The sequence below is a fragment of the Eubalaena glacialis genome, chromosome 17, assembly GCF_028564815.1.
Source record: "Eubalaena glacialis isolate mEubGla1 chromosome 17, mEubGla1.1.hap2.+ XY, whole genome shotgun sequence".
Lineage (NCBI taxonomy): Eukaryota > Metazoa > Chordata > Mammalia > Artiodactyla > Balaenidae > Eubalaena > Eubalaena glacialis.
Genome location: NC_083732.1, coordinates 70,573,921 through 70,599,804, shown reverse-complemented (window position 1 = coordinate 70,599,804; position 25,884 = coordinate 70,573,921). Strand labels below are relative to the sequence as shown.

Here is a 25,884-nt window from a genome sequence, read left to right as displayed (position 1 = left end):
ACGAATGGATAAAGAAGTTGTGGTACATATATACAATGGAATATTACTCAGCCATAAAAAGGAACGAAATTGAGTCATTTGTTGAGACGTGGATGGATCTAGAGACTGTCATACAGAGTGAAGTAAGTCAGAAAGAGAAAAACAAATATTGTATATTAACGCATGTATGTGGAACCTAGAAAAATGGTACAGATGAGCCGGTTTGCAGGGCAGAAGTTGAGACACAGATGTAGAGAACAGACATATGGACACCAAGGGGGGAAAACTGCGGTGGGGTGGGGATAGTGGTGTGCTGAATTGGGCGATTGGGATTGACATGTATACACTGATGTGTATAAAATTGATGACTAATAAAAAAAAAAAAAGACTCATTAATTTAAATATGCCTAACAACAAAGACATTTACCAAGAAGTAAAGAAATATCTTTTTCTATTTATTGGAATAATTAAATAACCAAGAGTAAAATTTGTAAACATATATAAAACTATTAACTTCAAAAATTAAAATATAGTAAAACTATAAAATAAGTATATAATTAAAAATACATTAACTGAGCAACCTCAAAACTATATAAATATAGGAATTTATGAAATTCTTTAGCGATGTAACATCTATTCTTTGAACAAAGTTTGAAATTTGTTTGTAAGTTTCAAACTATGGAAGGAAAAAGTAAATAATAGCTCTGTCCAATTTATAATTATCCAAAAAGAATGATTCTGTGTTATTTCTTGCTTGTCTTTTCTAATACCCATTCAATCACCTAGGGAGAGAAAAAAATATGATTATGGTACATTTCTATTGGAAACACAAGTGATAGAAAAAGATATTACTAAAACTTCAAAAGAGTATGGTAGAAAATTTAAAGCAAGAAATAACCTGTCAAAATCTTATCTTGAAAATACATTTTACTAGTGGTTACCAGTGGGGACAGGGAAAGGGGAAGGGGCAATATAGGAGTATGAGATTAAGAAGTACAAACTATTATGTATAAAAGAAGCTACAAGGATATATTGTACAACACAGGGAATAGAGCCAAGATTTTATAATAATTATAAATGGAGTATAGCCTTTAAAAATTGTGAATCACTATGTTGTACACCTGTAACTTACATAATATTATACATCAACTATACTTCAATCAAAAAAAAAACTAAGGAAATGATTATCACACACACAAAAAATCAGTATAGCGGTTACCTCCAGAGGTGATGCAGTGGGATATGGTGGGGAAGGGATTCTTTGGGAGTTTCCAAGGTCCCCACAATATTTTATTTCCCAGGTTGAACAGTGAGTGATTCCCAAGGATATTCTCTTTTAAAATTATTTTTTTAAATTGTATGTGTTTCTTTGCATATGTGTATACATATTACACATTAGATCATGAATTTTTAAATGGAAAAAAACCCCCACATTTTATTTTCTTGCTGAAGAACACTTTTTGCTGAACTTCCACTGCAGAATACAATAGTGTTCTCACTGGACAAAATGAAGGTTCTATTCTATTTTCTCACCTTTATTTGAAAATATACTTTCAAAGCATCACTAAAAAGAAATTAAACTAAACTTTGAAAATAGCTAATCGAAATGGATTAATTTTTCCAGCTCTTTGGATTTTTTTTTTTCTGTTTCTTTCTTAACATCAGTTTAGAAGCTCTTTTGTTAACAGAAAAATCTCTTAAATACTACTAAAGATTCTGCTTGCATAAGTCTATTATTAACTATTTTAAAGAGGGGTCATAGGGACAAAGTTGAAAAGACCACTCACTAATTCTTAATGCATATATTACAGCATCATAGCTACTAACCTGCAATAAAATAGCAATTTAATTGAATGTAGTTTATTGGGAATAATTTATTTACCTGTACAACATTGTTGCTTGCTGTTTTCTTCATTTCCTCAAATAGACCCCTTGAAGTTTTAAGATCCTAAACATAACAAAGTACAGCAGTTTAAATCTGCACATTAAATTACAGAGAACAAGTCATTATTAAATAAACTTGAGATGATCCTAAATCATTCTGTAAGTATCAATGTAAAGAGGGAGATACTACAAAAAAATCAAAGTAACAGATTATAATTTAGTTCCATCCTGAAAGGTCAAAGTACTCTAACCAAAATACATCCATATATACATAAATCCATGCCACTCTAATCTCAAATACTCAATGGCACTGACCAAACCTAAGCCCCATCCTCAACTATGAGTAGCCCCATTAACTTCATTACTCAGGAAAAGAATATACAGTTTATATTTATTTTTCAGATAAAATAACTTTTTTTCTCTCTCTTCTTTTTGGCTATTTCATTCCACCACAAAGAGGGAATGACATAGGAAATAAAACTGAAATCTCTGACTTGTAAAAAGGTAATGACTATATCAAATTATATTATAAAAATTTTAAAATCCAATTGTATTAAAAAAAAAAAGTAATCCTCTGCTGTACTTCCAAGTTATGTTCCATTGAAGGAGTCACTTTGAATTCTTTCAGCTCTTTCTCTTATTTATACCTTCATGTTTCTAAATAATAAGCTTATACTGCTATTTCGTGATTTAACAGTTCTAGACAGTAATTGCTGTTATCCCGGATTCAGGTCTCTGAATCCTCCCACCTCCCTTCTCTTCCTCTCAGTAACAGCTGCACCACAATTTTTTGATTAGTAAATAGTCAATGTTTGCATTTTATACCTAAGCAAATATAGTTCAATCCTGAGCTAAGGAATGTATAACGGTTATAATTTCTCTTTCATCTGTTTTGTTTATCCTGTAGTTGAACTACGTTTGCTTAGTTTTCCATGTGTATAATCCTACCCCCACCCCACAATGCTGTAAAAGATTGATTAAATGTACAGCAAAGTTCTTCAAACACTCAAGGATACTGGATAATCTCTCACTTCAGCTTTTCGTTTTTGCTTTTGTTTTCTTAATTGTGTTTTTTTAAACTGGAGATCCTTCTCCCATAGCCTACTCCAATTTGGTCCAATTGCTCCCTCAGCCTGGTCCCAGTGGGACTTATCTTCCCCAGTCTAGGTTAGTTTTTCTTTTATTTCTTGATTCAGTCCCTTGTTCTATTGAATTTCATCTTCTCACAGATTCGTCAAAAGGGTACACGAATCACAAAATTTTTCAGACCTTCCATGACTGAAAGTATCTGTACTGAATCTTCATACCTGACTGACTTCTAGACCAGGTATAAAATACTAGGTAAATCACTTTCCTTCAGAATTTGAAGATACTGTTCTACCGTCTTCTGGCACACAATGTTACTGTAGAAAAATCCAATGCCACTCTTATTGATTCTTTATACGTAAACTACTTTCTCTCTTGGGAAGCTTTTAGGAAATATTCTCTCTGTCCCAGGAGATGTGACATTCCACAGTGATGTGGCTTGTAGAACTGTCATCCACTAGGCTGCACAAGCTGTGTGCCCTTTCCAGCAGGAGTGCATCCTTCAGGTCTAGAAAACTTTCTGTTATATTTTTGACAGTTTTCTCTCCTCTAGTCTCTATTTTCGAAACTCCTATTATTAGCATATTGGATCTTTTGGATTAATTCCCCCATTTTCTTATCCTGTGTTTAATGTTTTTATCCTTAATTTTGTCATTAATACTAATTTCTGGTGAATTTCTTAATCTCAACTGTTCAGCCTTTCTATTGTACTGATTTTATCATATTTCTAATTTTAAGGAGCTTTCATGTTCTATAGTTTTTGGAAACAGCATCCCATTCTGGTTTTGTGCACCCAGTTATCTTCTCTCTGAGACAATATAGTTTTTTATGAAGTTTTCTTCAGCTTTCTGCTCCTTCATAGTTCCCTTTGTTCCTTCATGTTTTGGCATCTGCTATATTAGAAGCTTTCCTCAAAAGTATGCTAACTCTTGACTGTCCAGTCATATTTTAAAATGAGATAATAAAAATCTTACTGGAACCTCTGTCTGTACAGAGCTTGTTCATTGGTAGCTTTACAAGGTAGGGGAATAAGGGGTCAGTTGGACTTTTTACCGTGGCCTCCAATTCTTTTTTCTCCAGAGACTATTTCCTGCATTGTCACAGGGGTGGGGCGGCGGGGTCGGGGGGGAGGAAAAAAGTATGTATAATACACTTATCTGTAGTTAACATTGTGGGGGAAAAGCGTGCAGAGCAAACTGAAGGCTCCCCAGTTCACTCTGTAGATCTTTATTTAACTCCTCTTTTTTTTCACCCGGCACCTTGCCCCTGCTTTCCGTGATACTTGGTGTCTCCAAGACCTGAGCATTCAGAGACCGTGTCTGTTGAACTGGCTTGACTCTCACAGGTGTCCCCAGGCAGACATTTAGGCTGTCACTCCTTCTACTCTGTTATACCACGCTTCCATGTGTTTTTTTTGGTTCAACAATGTATGAAAACACTTCTACATTTTTCCTTTTCTTTTCTCTTAGTTTTTATACTTTCAATACTGTCTTTCTTGAGAGATTTTAGAAGGGAAGGGAATCGAATGCATGCGGTCCATCTGCAGTTTTAATCAGGAACCCACATAAAACTGTGATTCAAGTCAGAAACTCTGAAAACTGGAACTAATCTAACACCATCTAAGTTTTACAAAACTGTCATCTGAATGGCCGATCTGTCCAATGTCTTACAACAAGCTGATAATGGATCCAAAATTAGAAGCTGGGTGCTTTGATACTCCCTCCAGTAGTTTCACTATATACTAAAATTACTTGAATAAGTTGAATAAAGTAAGTGGAAGCTTATTATCAACTTAAGTCAAAGGCTTGCTAGGGAAACACTGAGGATACCAGTTAAGGTGTAGTTTTCTATATCTGAGAACTAAAATCAAATATAAAATTTTTGACTCCAATTTTTCTACCTCCATTAAAAAAAATTTGGCAATAAGCTATCAGTGTAAAAAATACTCAGTCAATATTATCTTGTGTCAAATAGGAACATTAGAACTTGACCTCGATTTTGCCATCAGTAGAGAAGACACTGTACCTTTAGATAGAACTTTGAGATCTCAAAGAGACGTTGGCTGCAGGCCGTGAAACATTCGTGAGCCTCAGTAATCCTGTGTTTCTTCAGGGTTTCAGTAACTACTTCTTTCAAAATCTTGAACAGAACATAGTATACGACTAATATGTCTTGTAAAAGGTACACACATATTATTTCAGCTTTAGAGCTGAGTTCTGTGAATCACAGAACCATGTAGCTATGCTAAAGATAGATAAGCTCATTAAGACAAAAGCATCGAGAAGAAAGGAGATCTGAAACAGTGACACGATCACACGTGTCACAGGCTATCGGTCAGGAAGAGAGGACTAGAGTATCTGAAGAGAGGAATTCATATCCTGAGTTCTGAATCAAAATCTGAGTGTAAAAGGTACACACAGCAGGAATATATAGGTGTGTACTTATTTTTTATTATGGAAAATTGCAAACATTGTAAAGAGAATATTTGTAACAAATCCTCATCTCGATATATCTACTACCAGTTTCAAGAAGGATCAATTTGTGGCTCTTTCCGTTTCATTTATACCCCCCGCTCACTTTCCCATTATCCTTCTTGCACTGAATTTTTTTTTTTTTCCTCCATTTTTTTTGGCCACACCACACAGCTTGCAGGATCTCAGTTCCCGGACCAGGGATTGAATCCGGGCAAGGCAGTGAAAGCCCAGAATCCAAACCACTAGGCCACCAGGGAACTCCCCTGAATTATTTTAAAGTAAATTACAGATACCATTTCATTTCATTCATAAAATTTTTAGACAAACATTTAAAACGAATCAAATAAAGAAATTTCTTCCCGTGCAGAACTAAGGGAGTTAGGAAATAAATCTTTACCCGTGTGTGTTTCTGTGATCTTGATTCCTTAGTGGACCTTGATGCTTTTGATTCATGCACACTTTTTTGACCTGAACTGGCATTTGTCGTGACTTTGGGAGTTTCATTGCTAAGAACTGGAACAGACGGACAAGTCACAGATAACGATCTCTCTGCCTGTGGCTTTCTGGATGTCACTGCATGATGACGATGATTAGTACTGCCACTTCTCTGAGAAAGAAGAGAATCTGAACTTTCAGATTTCACAAGTCTAATGGGGGGGGGAATATAAAAATGCAGATTAAGTGAATCAACAATGAAGTCCATTTTCTGTCTTAAATGTTACAACCATAACCATTGACATATAAACCCAAGAAAAGCAAACACAATTTCTTGCTACTACTGCCTTAAATAAGCAGTCAACATCATATTATACAGTTGCTCCCTTAGTTCTTCAAATGAGTGACTAGAACACGGAAGGCAATGAATAACATTCTAGGATTTCAGCTAATATTAAAAGCTAATGGGAAAAGCAACTAGCAACATTACTGTCACCCTCCCCGTTAATTTACAATTTCTCACATAAATCAGGGATGGCACTTCAGGCAATGCTATTTATAGATCCAGTACTCATCTGTCAAGTACTTATACTTTTCTATTAAGATAATTTTGATGAAGAAACCATAATAATCATGCTTGTTGTAGCTATGCAACTACCTGTGCAAAATAAATAACAGCGTTAAAACAAACAGAAATACGGGGCTTCCCTGGTGGCGCAGTGGTTGAGAATCTGCCTGCTAATGCAGGGGACACGGGTTCGAGCCCTGGTCTGGGAAGATCCCACATGCCGCGGAGCAACTAGGCCCGTGAGCCACAACTGCTGAGCCTGCGCGTCTGGAGCCTGTGCTCCGCAACGAGAGGCCGCGACAGTGAGAGGCCCGCGCACCGCGATGAAGAGTGGCCCCCGTTTGCCGCAACTGGAGAAAGCCCTCGCACAGAAACGAAGACCCAACACAGCCAAAAATAAATAAATAAATAAATTAATTAATTAAAGTTAATGGGTTATTTTTTTTAAAAATGTAAAATTATATTAAAAAAAACCAAACAGAAATAAAACTATAAAAGTAGCTCTTGTTTCAATCTTTCTAAAATGTTTAAATTTCCTGTTACAAGAAAGGGTCTCATATGTTTCAATTCTGTTAACCTAGAGGCCACAGTGTACTTTCTTGTCTGGAACACATATCTATCAGTCACAGTCAGAAATAAAAAATATTATTACAAAATACAGTATCCTAAATGTTAATGGATTTGCTTTTAGCTTTATCACGTGTAAAAAGTACCATGAACTTGTAAAGTCCTCATGAAAATAATTTAGTTATTCCCCATCAGGGAAAAAGTATTCTAATAATTTTCACTGTTTAAAAGAAGATTTGAAAGTTTCACTTTAAGATATTCGATACTTTTCAAAAGGTTTACATATAATAAGAATTTAAGGTTTGTTTTAGGTGTCAAAGACCTAAATTTGACAAAAGTTCTAAAGATATATAAATTCAATAGAAATTAGAGTGTTTATTTCATAAGCTTCTAATTTCTGTTCAGGTATTTGGATATTTTATTTAGCTAGCAAATAGAGTAGCTAGAAAGATCTCATTTTTAATATATTATTATGTAGGCTTTAAAGCTATATTTTATATGAAACAAGTTGTTTTAAAACGGTACCTCATGGGAATTTCCTGGTGGTCCAGTGGTTAGGACTCCTCGCTTTCACTGCCATAGCCCAGGTTCAATCAAAAACGGTACCTCATGAAACCCCTTGTTTAAGGGGCCAATGTTGGTAGGAAACAGTGAGAAGAGAGCTAACAGAAACACTGCATCCCTAAACATCCTCTTCAACAGACCAGCTCAGCTGCTCAATCTAGTGGATAAGATCGCCAGTGTTCCATGGCTTAAAAACTTTACAACCCATTGTGCTGATGGGCTGTATATTAGCATATAAAGCAAGAAACAATGTGTTTTTTCCAAGTCATTTCTTTGTATAACTTATAAGCATAATCATCAACTGCTCACAATACAAACACAATTCCTGGTATGAACGAATTACGTTAAAATCTGCACAGAAAGCAACTTAAAAATCTGAAAGATTAATTCAATTACCCTCGGACTAAAATACTTTCTGTCAAGATACTATCTTTATGTACTTAATATACCACCTTTTGGGGGGATAAAGGCAGTTCAGATCTTTTGATCTCCTTTTTACTCGGGAGACTTCAGTCCGGAGTTCACTTTGTAAAACCTCTCCATCAGGGACACTTCCAGGCTCTGACAAAACTGCTGGAGACGGAAGAGGGCTCAGTACGGTAGGTACTGGAAAACTTTCTCTGGTGCATGTAGTTTGAGTTTCATAACGAATAAGACGAGACTGAAGTTCTGAAAATCCCCCGTCTCTTTCTAATGCTTTTCGGTCATCCAAGCAATATCTAAACAAGAGAAAGATCTTTAAAATCAAACACTCCACGGCAGCGATGGGCTTTTCCCTGCCAATTAGGGAAAAGCAAAACATGTACTTAAAAAGTTCTTACTAAACTTCCTAACAATTGTTGGAAGGTTGAGTGAACGGCCAACCTCCCTCACAAATTCAGTTTTTTCCAGCCTGCTACACGACATGGCAAAAGATTAAAAAAATTTGAAGTACAATCTGATTCCTCTTTGACTGCTTCTGGGCAACAGATTAAGTTAATCCTCTGGCTTATTTTCAAAATAATACAGTTGCTGTTTTGATACTTTTTAAATCTCTACCAACCTCTGATTCCTCAGCATGGCTGATATGTAATGACGTGAAATGCTGACTTCTGTTAGAAAGAACAAGTTTATTTTCAACACAAAGATTAACAGGGTATAAAGGCATTCTAAACTGGCTCACCAAACACAGCTCAGAACACTTTGAAATTTCCCTTTGAAACTCATTTCCACCTTACTGACTGATGGACAAATTTTCCTTCAAACACTTCGGCTGTGTGTGCATTTGGTTTCTAGCTAAATCTGATTTAAGACATCAATGAGATGTTTGCTCAGTGAATGCTTCTGGACTTAAAGAAATCCCATCTTAGGGACTTCCCTGGTGGGCCAGTGGTAAAGAATCCGCCTTACAATGCAGGGGATGCGGGTTCTATCCCTGGTGAGGGAACTAAGATCCCACATGCTGCAGGGCAACTAAGCCCGCGAGCCACAACTATTGAGCTCGCACCTCAACTAGAGAGCCCGCGTGTCGCAAACTACAGAGCCCACGCACCCTAGAGCCCCCACGCAACAAGTAGGGAGAAGCCCGTGCGCCGCAACAAAGAGCCTGCGCTGCAACGAAAGATCCCGCATGCCTCAATGGAGATCCCGCGTGCTGCAACTAAGACCTAACGCAGCCAAAAAATAAATAAAAATAATAAATAAATAAATGCTTTGATAAGGCTTAAAAAAAAAAAAAATCCCATGTTGTTAAGTACAACAAATAAGCGTATCAAGAAAATCACCAATGAGATGTGTGACCTTGGAATACCCTTCACATTCTCCCCTTCTACATCAAGGAAACAGTTTCACTACGATGATAGGACTTTAAACATTAAAACCTTTTTCTGTTATCTGTCCTCTTTACTTGTAAAATTCTAAGAAGTTCCTTAGAGTCAGAACTTTGGGTCTATAAGCTTTTAGTTCAACACTCAAGGAGTATATCATTACCCCAAGCTGATTGCCTGACCGAGGTTTTCTCTTTCCCTTGTGACATATTTGATTTCTAAGAGTATAGACTAGAGAGCCAGACTCCCTGGATTTAAATCCAGCTCTACCACTGTGTGAACATGGCCAAACTACTTAATTTTATCTTTGCTACTGCTGCCTCTTCTGCAAGATGAGATTCATAGCAGTTATCTCAAAGAGCTATGGTGAGGATGATGAATGGGTACACGTAAGCACTCAGAAACAGTTCCTGGAACATGCAAGCAAAGCAGTCAATAAATGTATGTTGCTGCTATTATCATCACCATCATCATCAGTGGTTTTATTTTCTACCACAGCAAATCTTATGGTATGCTGACGATATGTAGCACAGCCAGGATTCAGACCCAGGTTGGTGACTTCAGAGTCTGACCTTAACCAATTTAGTATGCTATCTCTCACGTAAAGTGTAAGGGTCATCTTACTCAGGGGTCAACCCACGGCTGAACGTTAGAATTATCTGAAGAGTTTTTATGAAATACTGATGCCCAGAGTTTCTGATTTAATTGGTCTGGGGTTGGACTCAGTCTTGGACATTTTTTTAAAAAGCTACCTAGGTGATTCTAAAGTACAGCTAGGACTGAAAAATCTCTGATATAAACCAACAGTTTAATTTAACAGGAGGGAAAACTGAGCTCCTAAGTTATACTGTTAACTGGTGGCAGAAGAGTGACTAGAACCTAGGTCTCTCAATTCTCTAACATTCTTTCTCTAGTCTGTTGTTTAATAAAACACATTTCATTAAAAATCAGCCCCAACCCTAAGGATTACTGATGAGTCCTATTTCTATCCTGGGCGATTGACAGAATCTACAATACAACTAAGAACCATGAATGTTAAGGAAAAGTTCTAGGCGAGAGGAAATGCAATCCTTGATTGGCTTACAGGAAATTTTTCAGAGAAAAATAATGCATAGTTTGACTCCACATGCATTTTTTTTTCTACTCTTATGATTTTGATTCTAAGATGCAGATTTTTTCCTTCCAGTTTTAACATCTCTTAATCACAGCTGTTCATAATGTCATGCCTCCAGCTGAATTATGTGCACTGTGCATATTGACTTCAATTGTCATTTAAAATGTCTTCAGAGTGATTTTACTGTGATTTGGCATCAAAACAAAAAGTGACTTTGTAAATAAGAAAGGAACAGAAACAGAGTAGCAGGGTGCGTATTTGATAACAGTGAAGTAAATATTCACTGTTGGATGAATGAGTACACTTTCACATTTTCTTGCAAAACAATAACCAAATGCTTTATGTGTCCAAAGAAAGAAAAACACCTATCAGAAGATAAAGCTATCATTGTCCTATAACTACAAAATAGGCAAGATACTGCCTAGCACACACCAAGGAATGCCGATGAAAGCCGGAAAAACTGCCAAATCTCTTGGAATACATGAAAGAAAGTTCAAAGCAACAAGAGGCTGGTGTGGCCAACTGACTCTCACAGTTTGACAGTGGAATTCAATTTGTTGTTAAAGAAAATGGTGCATCTTACAATCAATGGTATCGTACACTCCAGGATAGGAGAGAGAAGTGAAAAACAAGTCAACTGTGGATAGATTTCATTTTGCCTTAAGTAAACATTGATTTGCACTTGAGCAGTTTATATATTTCTTCCAAATATTCCTTATGTCTGAGTAGAGGAAAAGCTCAAGGATTCCAAAGGCTCACAGCAACGTAAGAAGAGAGAACCTTCTTTGCAGTGTCATATTTACTTTGAAATTTCACTTGAACTTTGCTTCGAGTAGAAACATAATCTACGTTTAACGTGAATAGGCCCTCACACTATAAACCCAAATCCTGAAAAAAAGCATGTTTCTGGATTCACTGTGCTCACCTCCTGCAACTTTCTTAGTTTGATCTCAATGGCCTCAGATTAAATTTACAGTAAGGAAAATGGAGTCACGGCTAAATATGTTTATTTGCTTATAAGGGCAGGCAATTTCACTTTTTAAAGTCCTCAAATTCTTATTTCAACTGTTTTTTTCATACTCAGACAGAAGTTCAGTGTTGTTGCATGTATACATACGTTATTCCTTGTTATTATTGAGTAGTACTGCTTTGTATATACATACCAGTTAATTTATCTATTCTCCCATTGATGTACACCTAAGGCTATTTCCAGGTTGCGGGTATTATGAATAAAACTGTTCTGTGCGTTCTTTTACCAGTCTTTTTTGTGGTGTTAGGTTTTCACTTCTCTTAGGAAAATGACTATTAGAAATGCTGAGCCAGGGAGTCTGAGTATGTTCAGTTTTATACGAACCTGCCAGATCCTTTTCTGAAGTAGATAAATCATGTTACACTTCCACCAAAAATGTTCAAGCGTTCTGATTGTTCCATACGCTTGTCAACACTTATCGGTCTTTTATTTTAACCATTCTGGTGGCTGCACAGAATTTTATTTTATGGATGCGCTATAATTTATTTAACCAACCTCCTACAGTTAGACATTATTTCCAACGTTTTTTATTTTAAATAACACTGTGAAAAATACCCTTGCCTAATAACTTTCAGTGTAAACGCTGATTTTATCATTAAGTTAATCAATCTGATATTATAAACAACTGCATGGCTTTTGGTAAATTACCGAGCAGCCCCCCAGACAGGTTGTAACAATTCATACTCCAAGCTGGCTTATTCATGTCCCTTTACCACCACCATGATTTTATGGGTGAAAAGGATTCTCACTGTTGTTTCAATTTATATTCTTAATGTAAATTTAAAAAGCTGACTGGTGAAGAAAACAACTCTTCATGTGTATTGGCCATATTTATTTCCTGTTTCAAAAACAAATGGTTTAAGATGTTGCAAACTCTTCCACAGGGGCATTTATCTCATTTTCTTATTGATTTGTAAGCATTCTTTAATTACAAAGAAAATTTACCTTCTCATTTATGTTAAAAAAATATTTTCCTCAGCTTAATCCATACTTTTAATCTTGTTTCTGTTGATAACTGACATTGCTGTTTTAAAAATTAGGACAAATCTATCACTCTTTCTGGATTTCTTCCTCTGCTAGAACAGATTTTCCCCTACATTTTATGCTAGTTCTTTACTTTCACAGTTTTCCCACTTTTAATTCTTAATACATCTGCAATTTATTTTGATATTTGGCGTGAACAAAGAATCATTTCAAACGGATTTATTTTTATTGGAATACTTAATCAACATTCTCACTACTATCTATGGAACATTTTTCTTTTGCCCTCTGATTTGAAATTCTTTTTCTATCAGATCAAATTCTCATGTATTCTTGCTTTTTCCTTGGAATTTCTACTTAGGTCCAGCCCCACACTGTAATTACAATAGATTTATAATAGAATTTTCTAGTAATATGATACAGTTTATCTCATTCTTTAAACAAAAGAGAGGAGACTTCTTACCAGATAAATTATAGAATTATTTCATCAAAAGGTTCAAAGTTGACAAGAACTGTATTAAATGTTTACATTGATTTCAGGAGAATTAACACTTTTATAACACAGAATCTTCCCACGGAGAAACAAGGCATGTTTCCCCTAAGTAATCAACATTGCTTTTATGTCCCCTAATACATATTATTTGTAAATTTTCCCATTCTACATTTCTTACAAGAATACTTCTGATATTTATGATTTTATCTGCTATTTTGAATGGGATCATTTTCATCCTGTTAAAAACTGGACATGGCTAGTTTAGAGGAAAACTAGTGTCTTTTATATGTATTTTATAACTGGCCACCTTACAAATTCTACTACTTCTAAGTCTTTCAGGTCTCTTCTCTGCAAAACAAAAAGCAAATACAAAAAAAACTTCTTTTGGTATCCGTTTTACTACATGTAACTCTTTTAAACTCCTTAGTTTTCCTTATTTTAACTGATTGGCTAGAACATACAGAAAAATGATTAAAAAGAAAAAATTGGTCAGAGCAGGTATCTTTTTCTTGCACCTGACTTTAACGGGCAGTTTAATTTTGATGCTCAAAAATAAAGTAACCAAAAATTTTTGCTTCTAGTATCAAATTTGACATAACTTTACATATTCTTTAAATAAAATAAATCTTATTTAAGCATAACAAGGAACCTAAACATTCCTAGAATGACCTGTTGTCACTTAGGTCTTGCAAATTTAACCTAAAATACATTATCTCCATCATTCCATTTCTTGTCCTGGTGAAAATGGTAGATGTGCACATGACCTCCTGAACTTCTAATACCTCTAAGCAAGAGAATCCTTTGAAATTTCATTCATCTGGTAAATTAAAATTCCATAAAAATGTACACATAATTAACATGTTGCAAATGAGAATGCATTTTATCTAATAGTTTCTGAGCAATTACAATGGCCAGGGAATATTAATGTGACCAGTAGTATAAATATACATTTACAATGTAGGGACTAAAATAATTTTGACTAAAATATCTAGTAACTAATAATAGGATGTTTAAATGTAAAACTGATTAATCATCAAACAACTTTTTTCCAACAGAAGACAAATTATTTGTGTATATACTGCTTAGTTTTTTGAGGTTTTTTTGACATACTTTCTCTTTGCTTCTCTATCTCAATTTATATCATTTTATTACAGTCACTCTTCAAACTCACATAAGATAAGCTACATCAACAACACACAGAAGAGTAAAGTGAAAATAAAAAACTCACTCAATTCCATGATAATGACATACTGAGGCTTTTTCAAAAGGTAAACCCCGAAGTTTCCGAGGACTAAGTTCTGGTGTCAGGACAAAAGTCTTTTCCCTGAAACAAAAAGTTTTTCATTTGTATTTAAAGTTATTTAGCGACAAAGAGAAAGTTCAAGAAACTGTCTAAAGAAGGAAATCTGACTTCCTTCTCTATAACTGGATCTCATATGGGACAAAGAAAGAAATGAAGTGAGGTTAAGCTTATGGGTTTCGTCACTTACATTTTCTGTGTCCCAAGTTTCGGAAGTTACTGTACTACTTACTTCACAAAACTATTCTGAGAAATGGTTAAATCAAGAATAGAAAATGATTTCTAGTGGAAATTCAAGAAACAGCATTATTCCTGAAGAATATTTTTTTCTTGGTGTAGGAAAATGTTTACGAATTTAGCTAAATTCTTTTTTCCAGGGGAATAAAGTCAAACTCCAATCTTTACTGATAAAAGAAGTATTTACTTCCTCCTATAACCACATGGACAATCCAGATTTTTCTTTGCCTGGGAATGTAGTCATTTTGACACCTACTTTAAGAATCAGTGACCTTTTAAATATCAGAGGATAAAAAGACTAACTGCTGATTTCAGTTCTTCTTCTGAAGTAAGTTTCCAGTCAGCAGGTATGTTGGAACTAATCATGTGGTGAGCTTACATAAAATATTCATGCTCTACCCCTCCACACCCAGACCTGCAGGGGTACATCAAAATCTCAGGAAGAAGGCTGCTGCAATTAGGTTAAGCTCTCCGAGTTGTTCTAATCAGTGCTCTCCTTCTCTGCCTGAGTTGGGAGGTACTGTTCTAATGAACTGAATCATGTTCCTAAAGCTCAGAACAGGTTAGATGGGAATGGGAGAATTATACAAGTGGTCTTTACACAGTTAATAGGCAGAATGAAATACCAGGGGCTTGAATTCAGAAGACTTAGAAATGGTATACATAAAAACGAGTAGATAGTAGAGTACCATGAATAAATTGGCTATCACATTTCCCCCCCTTGGCTTTAGTAATGAAAACTGCCCATATGCCACCGAAAATTAAAAATTATCTTGAGTACTAAGATAAGCATTTAAAATTATTACATTAAAATGTAAGCTACATGCAAGTTAATGAATCCCCAAAACCAGAATTTATATTCAATGCATCCATTTAAACAGTTCTGCATAAAGTAACATGAATAAATTGCAATGATCCCAGTATTTTGATGACTAATTATTAAAGTGAATAATTTTGTAATATAGAACTATTTAGGTACCTAGAATTTCACTTCTTTCCTTTGCCATGTTGTCTTCCATTTCTTATTTTAATCTCTCTCAGCAGCTCTATCTATTTTTGTTTAATTTTACTCACACCTTGTTCTTTCTAAAGGAAACACTGTAATACATATGTATTTTGTCAATGTTTAATATTCCTCTGGTGTATATATAGGAGTCACTCCTGTACTTTGTTTAACTTAATATTGCATTTCGGGTGGTTCCTTGCATCGGTAGACATTTAATAAAAGTCTGCAGGTCCTTGATTCATTACCATGAAAGCTCATCCTTCAACTTTAATTTTAATAGAAGATATATTTGATAATGACACAGTTCTTTACTAACATCAAGGAATTATAGCAAACTTCCCTAAATAAATCACTGGTAAACTACAGAAAGAATTAATAGCATCTCCCCTAGACATTGCAGCTAGAAAGACATTCTGGTCACAAAGAGCACAACCTACATAATCAGTTTTGGCAAACCCATCTGACTCTGCCAGTTGACGCTTAATGATTTGGAAGGACAGTAATCCAATAACTAAACAGATGAAAATGTGTACATAGTTCTTCCTTTTCTTGACTCCCACAAAAAAGATTATCAATCTCTCAAAGCTATGAGAAAAAGAACATTACTCTAAAATCACACTATTTTTATGTCATTAAGATCATTAAGTCATTAAGACTCCAAATTATTAAGATCTTCATGTTTTCAAAGTTGCTCCCCATCTCTCTCTCTTTAGTGAACACACACATGAAGGCAATATGCTCTAACATTAGTTTTGAGAGATAACTATCTTCAAATAAATCCTTTCCAAAATTAACCCTTAAATTCAATATTTGCCAAAACAAGCTTCGAAAAAGTAATCAAAATGTTCTATAATTTTTAAGGTCCTTTGGAAGGTTCTCAGAATAATGGATTAGCAAAAAGAAATTGGGGTAGTGAACAAATTATTCAAATCTCACAAGTATATGATGCCATAATTTTATCTGTAATTAAGTAAACTTCAGTAACATCCAGAATTTATTAACTAGTAACTTAGTGGAAGTTGTCTTGGAAGTCAAATTAGTTATAAATTATTCATGTAGACACTGAGTTCTTCCTTAGTAATGGCATAGTTTTGAAAGCATTTTTATTACACTTCCCCATTCTCTTCAGTTGAAAGGCTGTCCTTTTTGCTATTAGACATAACTGACAGTGTCACGGTAAGTAGTGGCAAAATCAAAACTAGAGAGTGATACAGAAAGGAGAATTTTTTAAAATATTTGCAAGTCAAATTACAATTTTTTCTTAAAAAGTATTGCCATCTGTATACAAAGTAGAAGCTGATTTCTAAGAGAAATATGCTGAGGTTGCTTTTATTATTCCTGTTTCCCTTATATTCAATACTACAAAACAGTAGGACATTTGGCTAAGGTAAAATGTGAGGATTAAGGCCAATTGATAAATGCTGGGCTCAAACTTGTAGATTTTGTCAAAGTGTCACAGAGCATCAATTAACTGGAGAAATGAGATACAATGTGTTTTTTAAATGATTCCTTAAAAATTAGTTGAAATTGTAAGTTTATAACTTACCCTTTTTGAATCTGTAAAGGTTGAAGATCTCCAATTGGTAATCCATCTGAGGTAAAGAATTTCAGCAATTCTTTAGCATCCAATAATGTGACTGAATCCCGTGGACCCTCTTTGTGGCCCAGTAACTGTTCAGATGAACGAGGTAATGAACCAGTTCTGAGAAAAAAATGTTATGTAGATTTATTAAAAGTGGATTAGAATTCACCATGGTCAGGAAAAGCTGCTATGAGCAGAAACCAGAAAAATACACACAAAAAAATTGAAGATCTACACATTTAAGAAAGAAAATAAAGTCATTGCAAATCACTTAGTATCAAAGTATATTTTTAAAACTCTGTAGGTCACAGTAAAACTTGCAGTTACCATGTCAACAATGCTACTACTTAAATAAAATAAACATAATTATATTCTTTATAAATGATGATTAATTATTTAGTAGTGCAAAGTCATCAATTCTATAAAATTTAAATCTAAACTCTCTTGTATGTTCCAAAACCTCACAATATTGTAAATTTTGAGGGCAGAGACTGAATGTTGCAATTATCTATGAACTTGAAAGATTACTTGAAGCACAACCGTGAAATGAGATGGTAATCAGAAATTTCTCCAAGGTCTCTTCTAGCCATGATTATGGCATTATGAATAAGCACTGAAGCATTATTATACTGGAAATATATGCAGGACTTTATACTTTTCAAACTACTTTACATACAATATATTCTTAATACAAATTTCCTTGAAAAAAAGATAGGTCTTATCTCAAAATGAAATTAACACCTGAAAATAAGAACTTTGTAAAATTCTTATCATACTAAGCCTAAAAAACAATCACTGTTCCTACTTTTCATATAAAGACACTAACACACAATAGTGCCTTACAGACCCAGGGTGACAAGCTATTTAAAATGACAGTCAGAACTAGACTGACTCTGAATTAGGTACTAGTTCTACTCTATAACTCTATGAACCTAAAAAGTTCCAGAAAGTTTTAAAAACTGGAAAGAGGAAAATAGTTTCAGAGAATGCTAAAGGTTTTATCAAGCACTGAGTCACAGATCACGACATTACTTGGTCACCAAAGCAAAAATAAAATCTTTCAATACCTACACAGAATATTAATTTCCTGACTTTATATTAATTCAGCTATTTCCTGATTATTTAATCACTCAAATCAAGCATTTTTACTGATAATTTTATGATTAAAATGTTGACATTATGGCTTTAGACTTATATATATATATATATATTTTTAAATTAATTAATTAATTTATTTTTGGCTGTGTTGGGTCTTTGTTGCTGCGCACGGGCTTTCTCTAGTTGCGGTGAGTGAGGGCTACTCTTCGTTGCGGTGCGCGGGCTTCTCATTATGGTGGCTTTTCTTGTTGCGGAGCACGGGCTCCAGGCACGCAGGCTTCAGTAGTTGTGGCACGCGGGCTCAGTAGTTATGGCTCGTGGGCCCTAGAGCTCAGGCTCAGTAGTTGTTGCGCACGGGCTTAGTTGCTCCGCGGCATGTGGGATCTTCCCGGACCAGGGCTCGAACCCGTGTCCCCTGCATTGGCAGGCGGACTCTTAACCACTGTGCCACCAGGGAAGCCCTAGACTTATATTTCTAAACATGATGACAGTGCCTCTTTCCTCTTCCTATTCCCTTTATTTTTATTTATTTATTTATTTATTATTCATTCTTGGCTGCACTGGGTCTTTGTTGCTGTGCGTGGGTTTTCTCCAGTTGCGGCGAGCGGGGGCTACTCTTCATTGCAGTGCACGGGCTTCTCATTGCAGTAGCTTCTCTTGTTGAGGAGCACGGGCTCTAGGCGTGTGGGCTTCAGTAGTTGTGGCACACGGGCTCAGTAGTTGTGGCTTGCGGGCTTTAGAGCACAGGCTCAGTAGTTGTGGCGCACAGGCTTAGTTGCTCCGCGGCATGTGGGATCTTCCCGGACCAGGGCTCGAACCCGTGTCCCTTGCATTGGCAAGCGGACTCTCAACCACTGTGCCACCACGGAAGCCCTCCCTTTATTTTTAAATTGAAAATATAAATCTAATAAAAATAGTCAAACAGAAAAACACTCAAATATTTTCTCTGAACTTTATACTCCAGGAGGGCAGGAACTACATTATGAGTTTAATTTAATTTCTGTATGGCCATTCTCCAATAGTGACTCACAAAATCTTAATGAATATTACTCTCAATCATTTTATAAGCCAGTTGCAATGGGGAAATGTATACTTTGCATTTACATAGAACCCAGGACACAAGAATATCAGAGCAATTTAAAAGCCCAGTTTGTGATGAATTATACTATCAAGATATGTCTTAGGTTAAAAACAAAACAAAAAATACTGACAACACTTTGTTTAGTGTTTTCAAGCTTACAAAGTATTTTTTCATACATTATCTCATTAAATTTTCACAACTTTGGAGTAGAACTGGGATTGTTATCCCCATCTTAAAGATGAGGCAACAAAGTCACACAACAGGTGACTGAGTTTGTCTAAAACCAAATTCTTATGACTTTTAAATTTCACTATGTAATGGTCCTGTATTCTCCAGCTGAACCTGCTTTAACACAAAACAAATTATGAAAATATATAACATAACTTTTGTCCCCAGCCAAGAATTTGATGGTATCTTCCCATATTTTGAAGTGTCCACAAATATTGATTGAGCATTTACTCTGCAATTATCATTGTAAGGTACTAAAAAAGGAGTTCACTGATGATAATTTACAGACTCATAATCACTGCTCTCAATTGTGTATGACTTGAAGTAGGAGAAAGAAGGTGAGGAGAGTGAAAAGAGATAAATACACCAATGTAGAATGAGGTAGAAAAGGTACAATAAAATAAGTTTCATGAAAGAAGTAATAACACAGCTTTTTAACTGCATCATTTATAAAAGCCTTAAGAGAAAGGTGCTATTTGAGCTAGACTTAAACGACAAGCAAGCTTCTTCTAGTTCAAGATGGTGGATTAAACATACACATTAACCTTTCCACTAAAACAAATAAAAATCACAGTGTTGAAGCACTGGGCACTAAGTTTATAATAGGGTTGAAAAAAGGAAGAAGGAAAAACAGTGGACCAAAGAGTTCAATGAATTTCAGGAATAAACTAGAACAAGAGCCTCAACAAGAATTAGAGAGAAACCTACAAAAAAGGTAGAACATGTCTTCTTTTTTCCATCCTACAAAGCCACAGAGGGACTCTAAACTTGAGCTCGGAGCGGCAATGGGCAGAAATCAGGTGACATATTTTCAGAACTCTACTAGAACTCTTGTTCTAGTACGACCCTCCCACACCACATCTTATCCCCATGCTTTTACCTCCAAGTTAAAAACCGAAGCTATGAAATCCAGAACTATGTGCCTGTCCTACTGTTAGTGGTGGAGCCCCCAGAATAAAGCCCCCTTATTTTAGTTATGGGTAAAGGACCAAGGCTACCTGCCTTTTGATACCCCCGGGTGCCCTATATCTCTCCTCCCCCAGCATTAATTCAGGTGTGAGCAGGTAGGGAACAGGACTACACATATAGAGAGAAAATGTATGCAACTACTAATATAACATAGCCTAGTACTAAATTCTCAGCTATGAACAATCAAGAACCACCAGACACTAAAGAACTACACCTAAGAGAAAAACACCAGAGGAGCAAATAAAACAGATTGAAAGGATCATTTAAGGAACAGATAAAACAAGTTAAAAGAAAATTCCAATTAATATCCTTAGAGTATCTTCTCAATTCTCATTATTAAAAGAACAGGTAGCTATGAAAAAATAGGGTAGATAACAAAAAAAGAATTATTAGGAATTTAAAAAATGGTTGCCAAAAATTTAATAGAAAAGATGAAAGTAAAGGTCAAGGAAATATCCTAGAATGTAGAGCAGAAAAGATGAAGAGATGGATTATTGAGAGAAGAATCAAATTTGAATGAAAAATCAATCCAGGACATCTAAAATTAGTTAAAACAGATATTACAGAGAAGAAAGAAAAAAAAAAAACTGAAGGAAGAATACTATTAAAGAAATAATAGAAGAATATTTCCCAGAGCCGTAAGGCATTGGTGGTTCAATGGTAGAATTCTCGCTTCTCCCAGAGCTGAAAAAAAGACAAAAGGCTTGAGACCAAAATAGTTCACACCATGATGGCCTCATGTAATTTCAGAACATTATGGAAAATAGAAAATTCTAAAAGTTCCAGACAGGGTAAAATACCTATTAAGGAACAAAAATCCATGTCACATCAGACTTCTCATTAAGATACGAGATCCAAGAAAATGCAGTTCTAATCTAGAAATGTATTCAAAAGAAATACCAGGATAACAGTTGTGCAGGTAGAAAGGGTCAGTCCAAATCAGAGTAGCAAGTCAGAGAGGTGCAAGAAAAATGACTTCAAGAAAAAAAAAAAATTGTCTATTGCAAATAACATAAGGTGCCAGAGGAAGAAGAAGGATAAAAGGTGAAGAGAAGTAGGGATGTTAATATCCTCCCCTTTCACAATGGAAAGTTAAAATACACAATCTAAAATTCACGGGTGGGCTTTCCTGGTGGTGCAGTGGTTAAGAATCCGCCTGCCAATGCAGGGGACGTGGGTTCGAGCCCTGCTCCGGGAGGATCCCACATGCCGCGGAGCAGATAAGCCCGTGCGCCACAACTACTGAGCCTGCTCTCTAGAGCTCGCGTGCCGCGACTACTGAAGCCCCTGCGCCCAGCGTGCGTGCTCTGCAACAAGAGAAGCCACGACAATGAGAAGCCCGTGCACCGCAGCGAAGAGTAGCCCCTGCTCACCACAACTAGAGAAAGCCCGCGCACAGCAACAAAGACCCAATACAAACAAAAATAAAAACAAATAAATAGATATTTAGAAAAAAATAAATAATCAGGGGCAAGAAATTCAAGTTCTTTTACGGGTAACCTGTCCTTTTCTCAATCTTCTTTCTAGATTGTCATTTTCCTCCTGACCTATAAACGTTAGAGACCTTCAGAGAATGGTCTTAAGCCCTCTTTCCTTTTTCTACATGGTCTCACCAAGTGATCTCATCCACTAGCATGTATTAAAAAAAAACCCTTTTAATGGTAACTCCAAACTGACTCCCAGATTTCTCCTCCGATCCACCTCACATGTCCACTTGCATAAGCCATAGAGCAAACTTAGCATCCTTAAAGCAGAACTCTCGATTTTTCTCCCCAAATCTGTCCTTACTCCAACTTCTCACCAATCTTCCCCAAACCATAAATGAGAACACCACTCACATGCTGTTCAAGCCAGAAATCTAAACTGTCTTGGACGCCTCTCTTTTCCTCTCCTCCACATCCAGTCCATCACAGGAAGGTTTTTTTCCCAGCTAAGCACCAAAATATATCCCAAACTTGTTCTCCACTACTACTCTAGTTAGAAATCAAAGTTATCTCTCAGCCTACAGAAAAAGCCACCCAACTGATCTGTCTGTTCCTAGTATCCTCCTCCTCCAATCTATTCGCCACGAAAGAGTAAAAGTTATTTTGCAAAATCAGATCACGTCACTCTTTGGTATAAAATCTATCCAAAGCTTACCAATGCACTTACAATATAATCCAGAGTCTGTATGAAAACCTATAAGGTCCTGTATGACTGAATGTGCTTCACCCATTTAAACAGTAGGTCTCAGCTCCAATGTAACCTCCTCAGGGAGCCGTCCCTGACCATCCACCTCATCTCCCCACGCCCACAGCAAGTAAAATTACTCTCCTTCAGTCCCTTTGTTTCATTCATTACACATAGAGTAATTTATAAGTATTATATTTACTTGTCTGGTTACTCCTCTAAGAGGAGAGCCTGACACGTAGTTGGTACTCAATAAATCTGTTGACATCTATGAACAAAATGTTGTTATAGCAAGTCACAAATGTTATAGCAAGTCATAAATGTTATCAGCAGAGGATCTAAAGATAAAAATGTGATTTGGGGGAAGTGAGTTGGAGGAGGGCAATGCAAGAGAGCCAAATTCCTTCTCTTTATTCCATTATTCTACCACTCAACAATGATGTACTGAGTGCCGACTATGTATTGAACCAAAAACAAAATAAAAATAAACTCTGCCTCTTAGAGATAGTTAATAGATACTATACAAACATAAAAATGTAAAACAGGAAGAGTTTAAAATAGCTCAAAGAAGAAGAGTACTTTTACTTCATTTTACATGTTCCTGTATTGTTTAAATTTTCCTTACATATTCATATACCTGTGTATATCTATGGAAGATGGTCTGGAAAGCCATCCACTAAAATGTTAACTGTGATTATGTACACCTAGAAAGTACAATTAGAAGGTAGAAGAAAAAGAGCATTTCCTGGACACACTACTCTGTAGTGCTCTATCTATCTATGGATTTATAGTAAGCATATATTTCTTTTATAATAAAACCGTAAACTACTAATATCTCATAAATACAATGTAAGGATTAAGATTTAAAAAGTCATTAAAAAATACTGAGCTATTTAAATATTACCTCATTTTTTGTTTAGCTTTTTCAAAAGTTTCCAAATTTTGAAGAACATGCCTTTCTGGCCACTCCAGAGGATTGGTTTCCACTAGACTTGAAGAAGTAGGTTCCACTGGATTGGAATCTGAAGAGAAATATGTAAGTACTGAAAGGTATTAACATACTGAATTTTGCTATATAAAAATGTATGTAGATACATACATACATCGTGTGTGTGTGTGTGCACATGTGCATGTGTATAAAGGCAAATTGGATGAATTGTACAATACTTACCTCAGGCATTTATTAAGGATATCTCTGATGGCCTGAACTGTGCAAAATACCATAGAAAAGTTTTTTGGAAATGAAAAAAAAAATCAGTATTAAGCTTTATTTTACTATCTCCTCATAATAAAAGTTACGAGCTAGAATTCAGAAGATGAATTAGCACTGCAAAAACTCATATGGAATGAAAGCATAACTTTGTTATTTTTGTGAAATTAGTTCTAAATGAAAAGGAGACAACTCTGTGGAGAAGATACTGGATATATTATGTGATTTCCATACTACAAAGAGGAATTATCACCAGTATCCTGAGAAATTCATATCTTTAAAAGAGATTACCAGACTTCCCTTGTGGCGCAGTGGTTAAGAATCCGCCTGCCAATGCAGGGAACACAGGTTCGAGCCCTGGTCCAGGAAGATCCCGCATGCTGCAGAGCAACTAAGCCCGTGCGCCACAACTACTGAGCCTGTGCTCTTGAGTCCGCAAGCCACAACTACTGAGCCCACGTGCCACAACTACTGAAGCCCGTGTGCCTAGAGACTGTGCTCCGCAACAAGAGAAGCCACCGCAATGAGAAGCCCGCGCACCGCAATGAAGAGTAGCCCCGCTTGCTGCAACTAGAGAAAGCCTGCGCGCAGCAACGAAAATCAAACGCAGCCAAAAAATAAATAATTAAATAAATAAATTTATATTAAAAAAAAGTGAGAATTTTTTAAAAAAAACAGAGAGATTACCTCATTCTCAAAAGTACAGTAATACCATAAATAACTTATGATGTTTGCAGGTAAAGGTTACTTTAGAAATAATTCTCACTTACGTATTAGTGTAAGATGCCTTAACATACACATTTTCAAGTAAATCGCTAACGTTAAATTTTATTTTACTACTAATAAAATATTATATGTAAGGGTGTGCTTATCTTTCCAGCCAGTATGCTGCAATGAACTAACACTGAGATTGTTGATAACACTGCAATTCTCATCAAAAACATACAGGGACACCTTCCAATCTCATTATAAATTATGAGTACATCCCAACTGTTTTAACACTGGCAAAATTACTAACTGTACTACTTTTTGGATTCCAAAACTATCTGGTGTTTTAAATTGTTTGAACTATTACACACTAATAAATTGACTGAAAATTACTGGACATTAGCTATTTGACTAACCACCAACCCTGACAAAAATACCCATTTTATACTTTGGGGTCTTACAAAGTGATAATGATTTGGTAAGAAATTTTTGAACAAAAAAGAAAAAAATTAATCATAAATGAAAACAGAAGCCAACTGCATACTATTTTTCCTTTACTTATTAAACTATTTAGTCAAATAGCTTAAAATATTTTTAATGCCTATACTGGACTGCCCCAACCAAACACCATCCAAATATAGCATTTCCCATTTCTTAATAAGGGTGGTGAAATACTATTTTATAGAATAATGAGCTTTATGATGAAATAATCCACTTTATAATGTTGGCATGGCTTTTCAAAAAAAGTATAAAGAAAAAAATCATTAGCAGTTCTGAACAGTTACAGGCTGTGTTCACAAAAGAATACAAGCCATGTTAAATAAAAGTTAACATTAATTATTCCTAAATATTACAATATAATTATTAACTTTGACTATACAATCTACATAAATATAAGTGACACAGGCTAAATATTAAGGAATGGATAGGCAAACATTCATATGTATCATGTCTTTTGGGAAATAACTTAATATAATTCTTACAATAAAATGAAATACAATATTTTATTTATGTGGCAAGCAGGACACTGGGCCATGCTGACAACCAAAAAGCACAAAAGGAGCCTCTGAGAAACCAAATACACTGCTTCATTTTATTTATTTATTTTTATTTATTTTTAAAAAATATTTATTTATTTGGCTGCCCTGGGTCTTAGTTGCAGCATGTGGGATCTTTATTTGCAGCATGCAAACTCTTAGTTGTGGCATGTGGGATCTAGTTCCCTGACCTGGGATCGAACCCAGGCCCCCTGCATTGGGAGCACAGAGTCTTAGCCACTGGACCACTGGGGAAGTCCTACCACTTCATTTTAAAAC

At 35.6% G+C, this 25,884-nt stretch overlaps 1 protein-coding gene across 1 annotated transcript in view; it reads right to left on the bottom strand.

Annotated features, from left to right (window-relative positions):
* Window positions 1-685: 685 nt before the first annotated feature.
* The window catches only part of MTBP (MDM2 binding protein), a 68,738-nt gene continuing 43,539 nt past the window's right edge, over window positions 686-25,884 (bottom strand). Inside the window, exons 15-22 of the mRNA XM_061171797.1 lie at window positions 23,555-23,672; window positions 17,070-17,225; window positions 14,209-14,304; window positions 8,010-8,276; window positions 5,821-6,070; window positions 4,975-5,088; window positions 1,862-1,927; window positions 686-761 (exon numbers count right to left, since the gene is read on the bottom strand). Of these exons, the coding sequence (XP_061027780.1) occupies window positions 723-761; window positions 1,862-1,927; window positions 4,975-5,088; window positions 5,821-6,070; window positions 8,010-8,276; window positions 14,209-14,304; window positions 17,070-17,225; window positions 23,555-23,672 (1,106 nt within the window). The 3' untranslated portion in view covers window positions 686-722. The remainder of the gene's footprint in view (window positions 762-1,861; window positions 1,928-4,974; window positions 5,089-5,820; window positions 6,071-8,009; window positions 8,277-14,208; window positions 14,305-17,069; window positions 17,226-23,554; window positions 23,673-25,884) is intronic.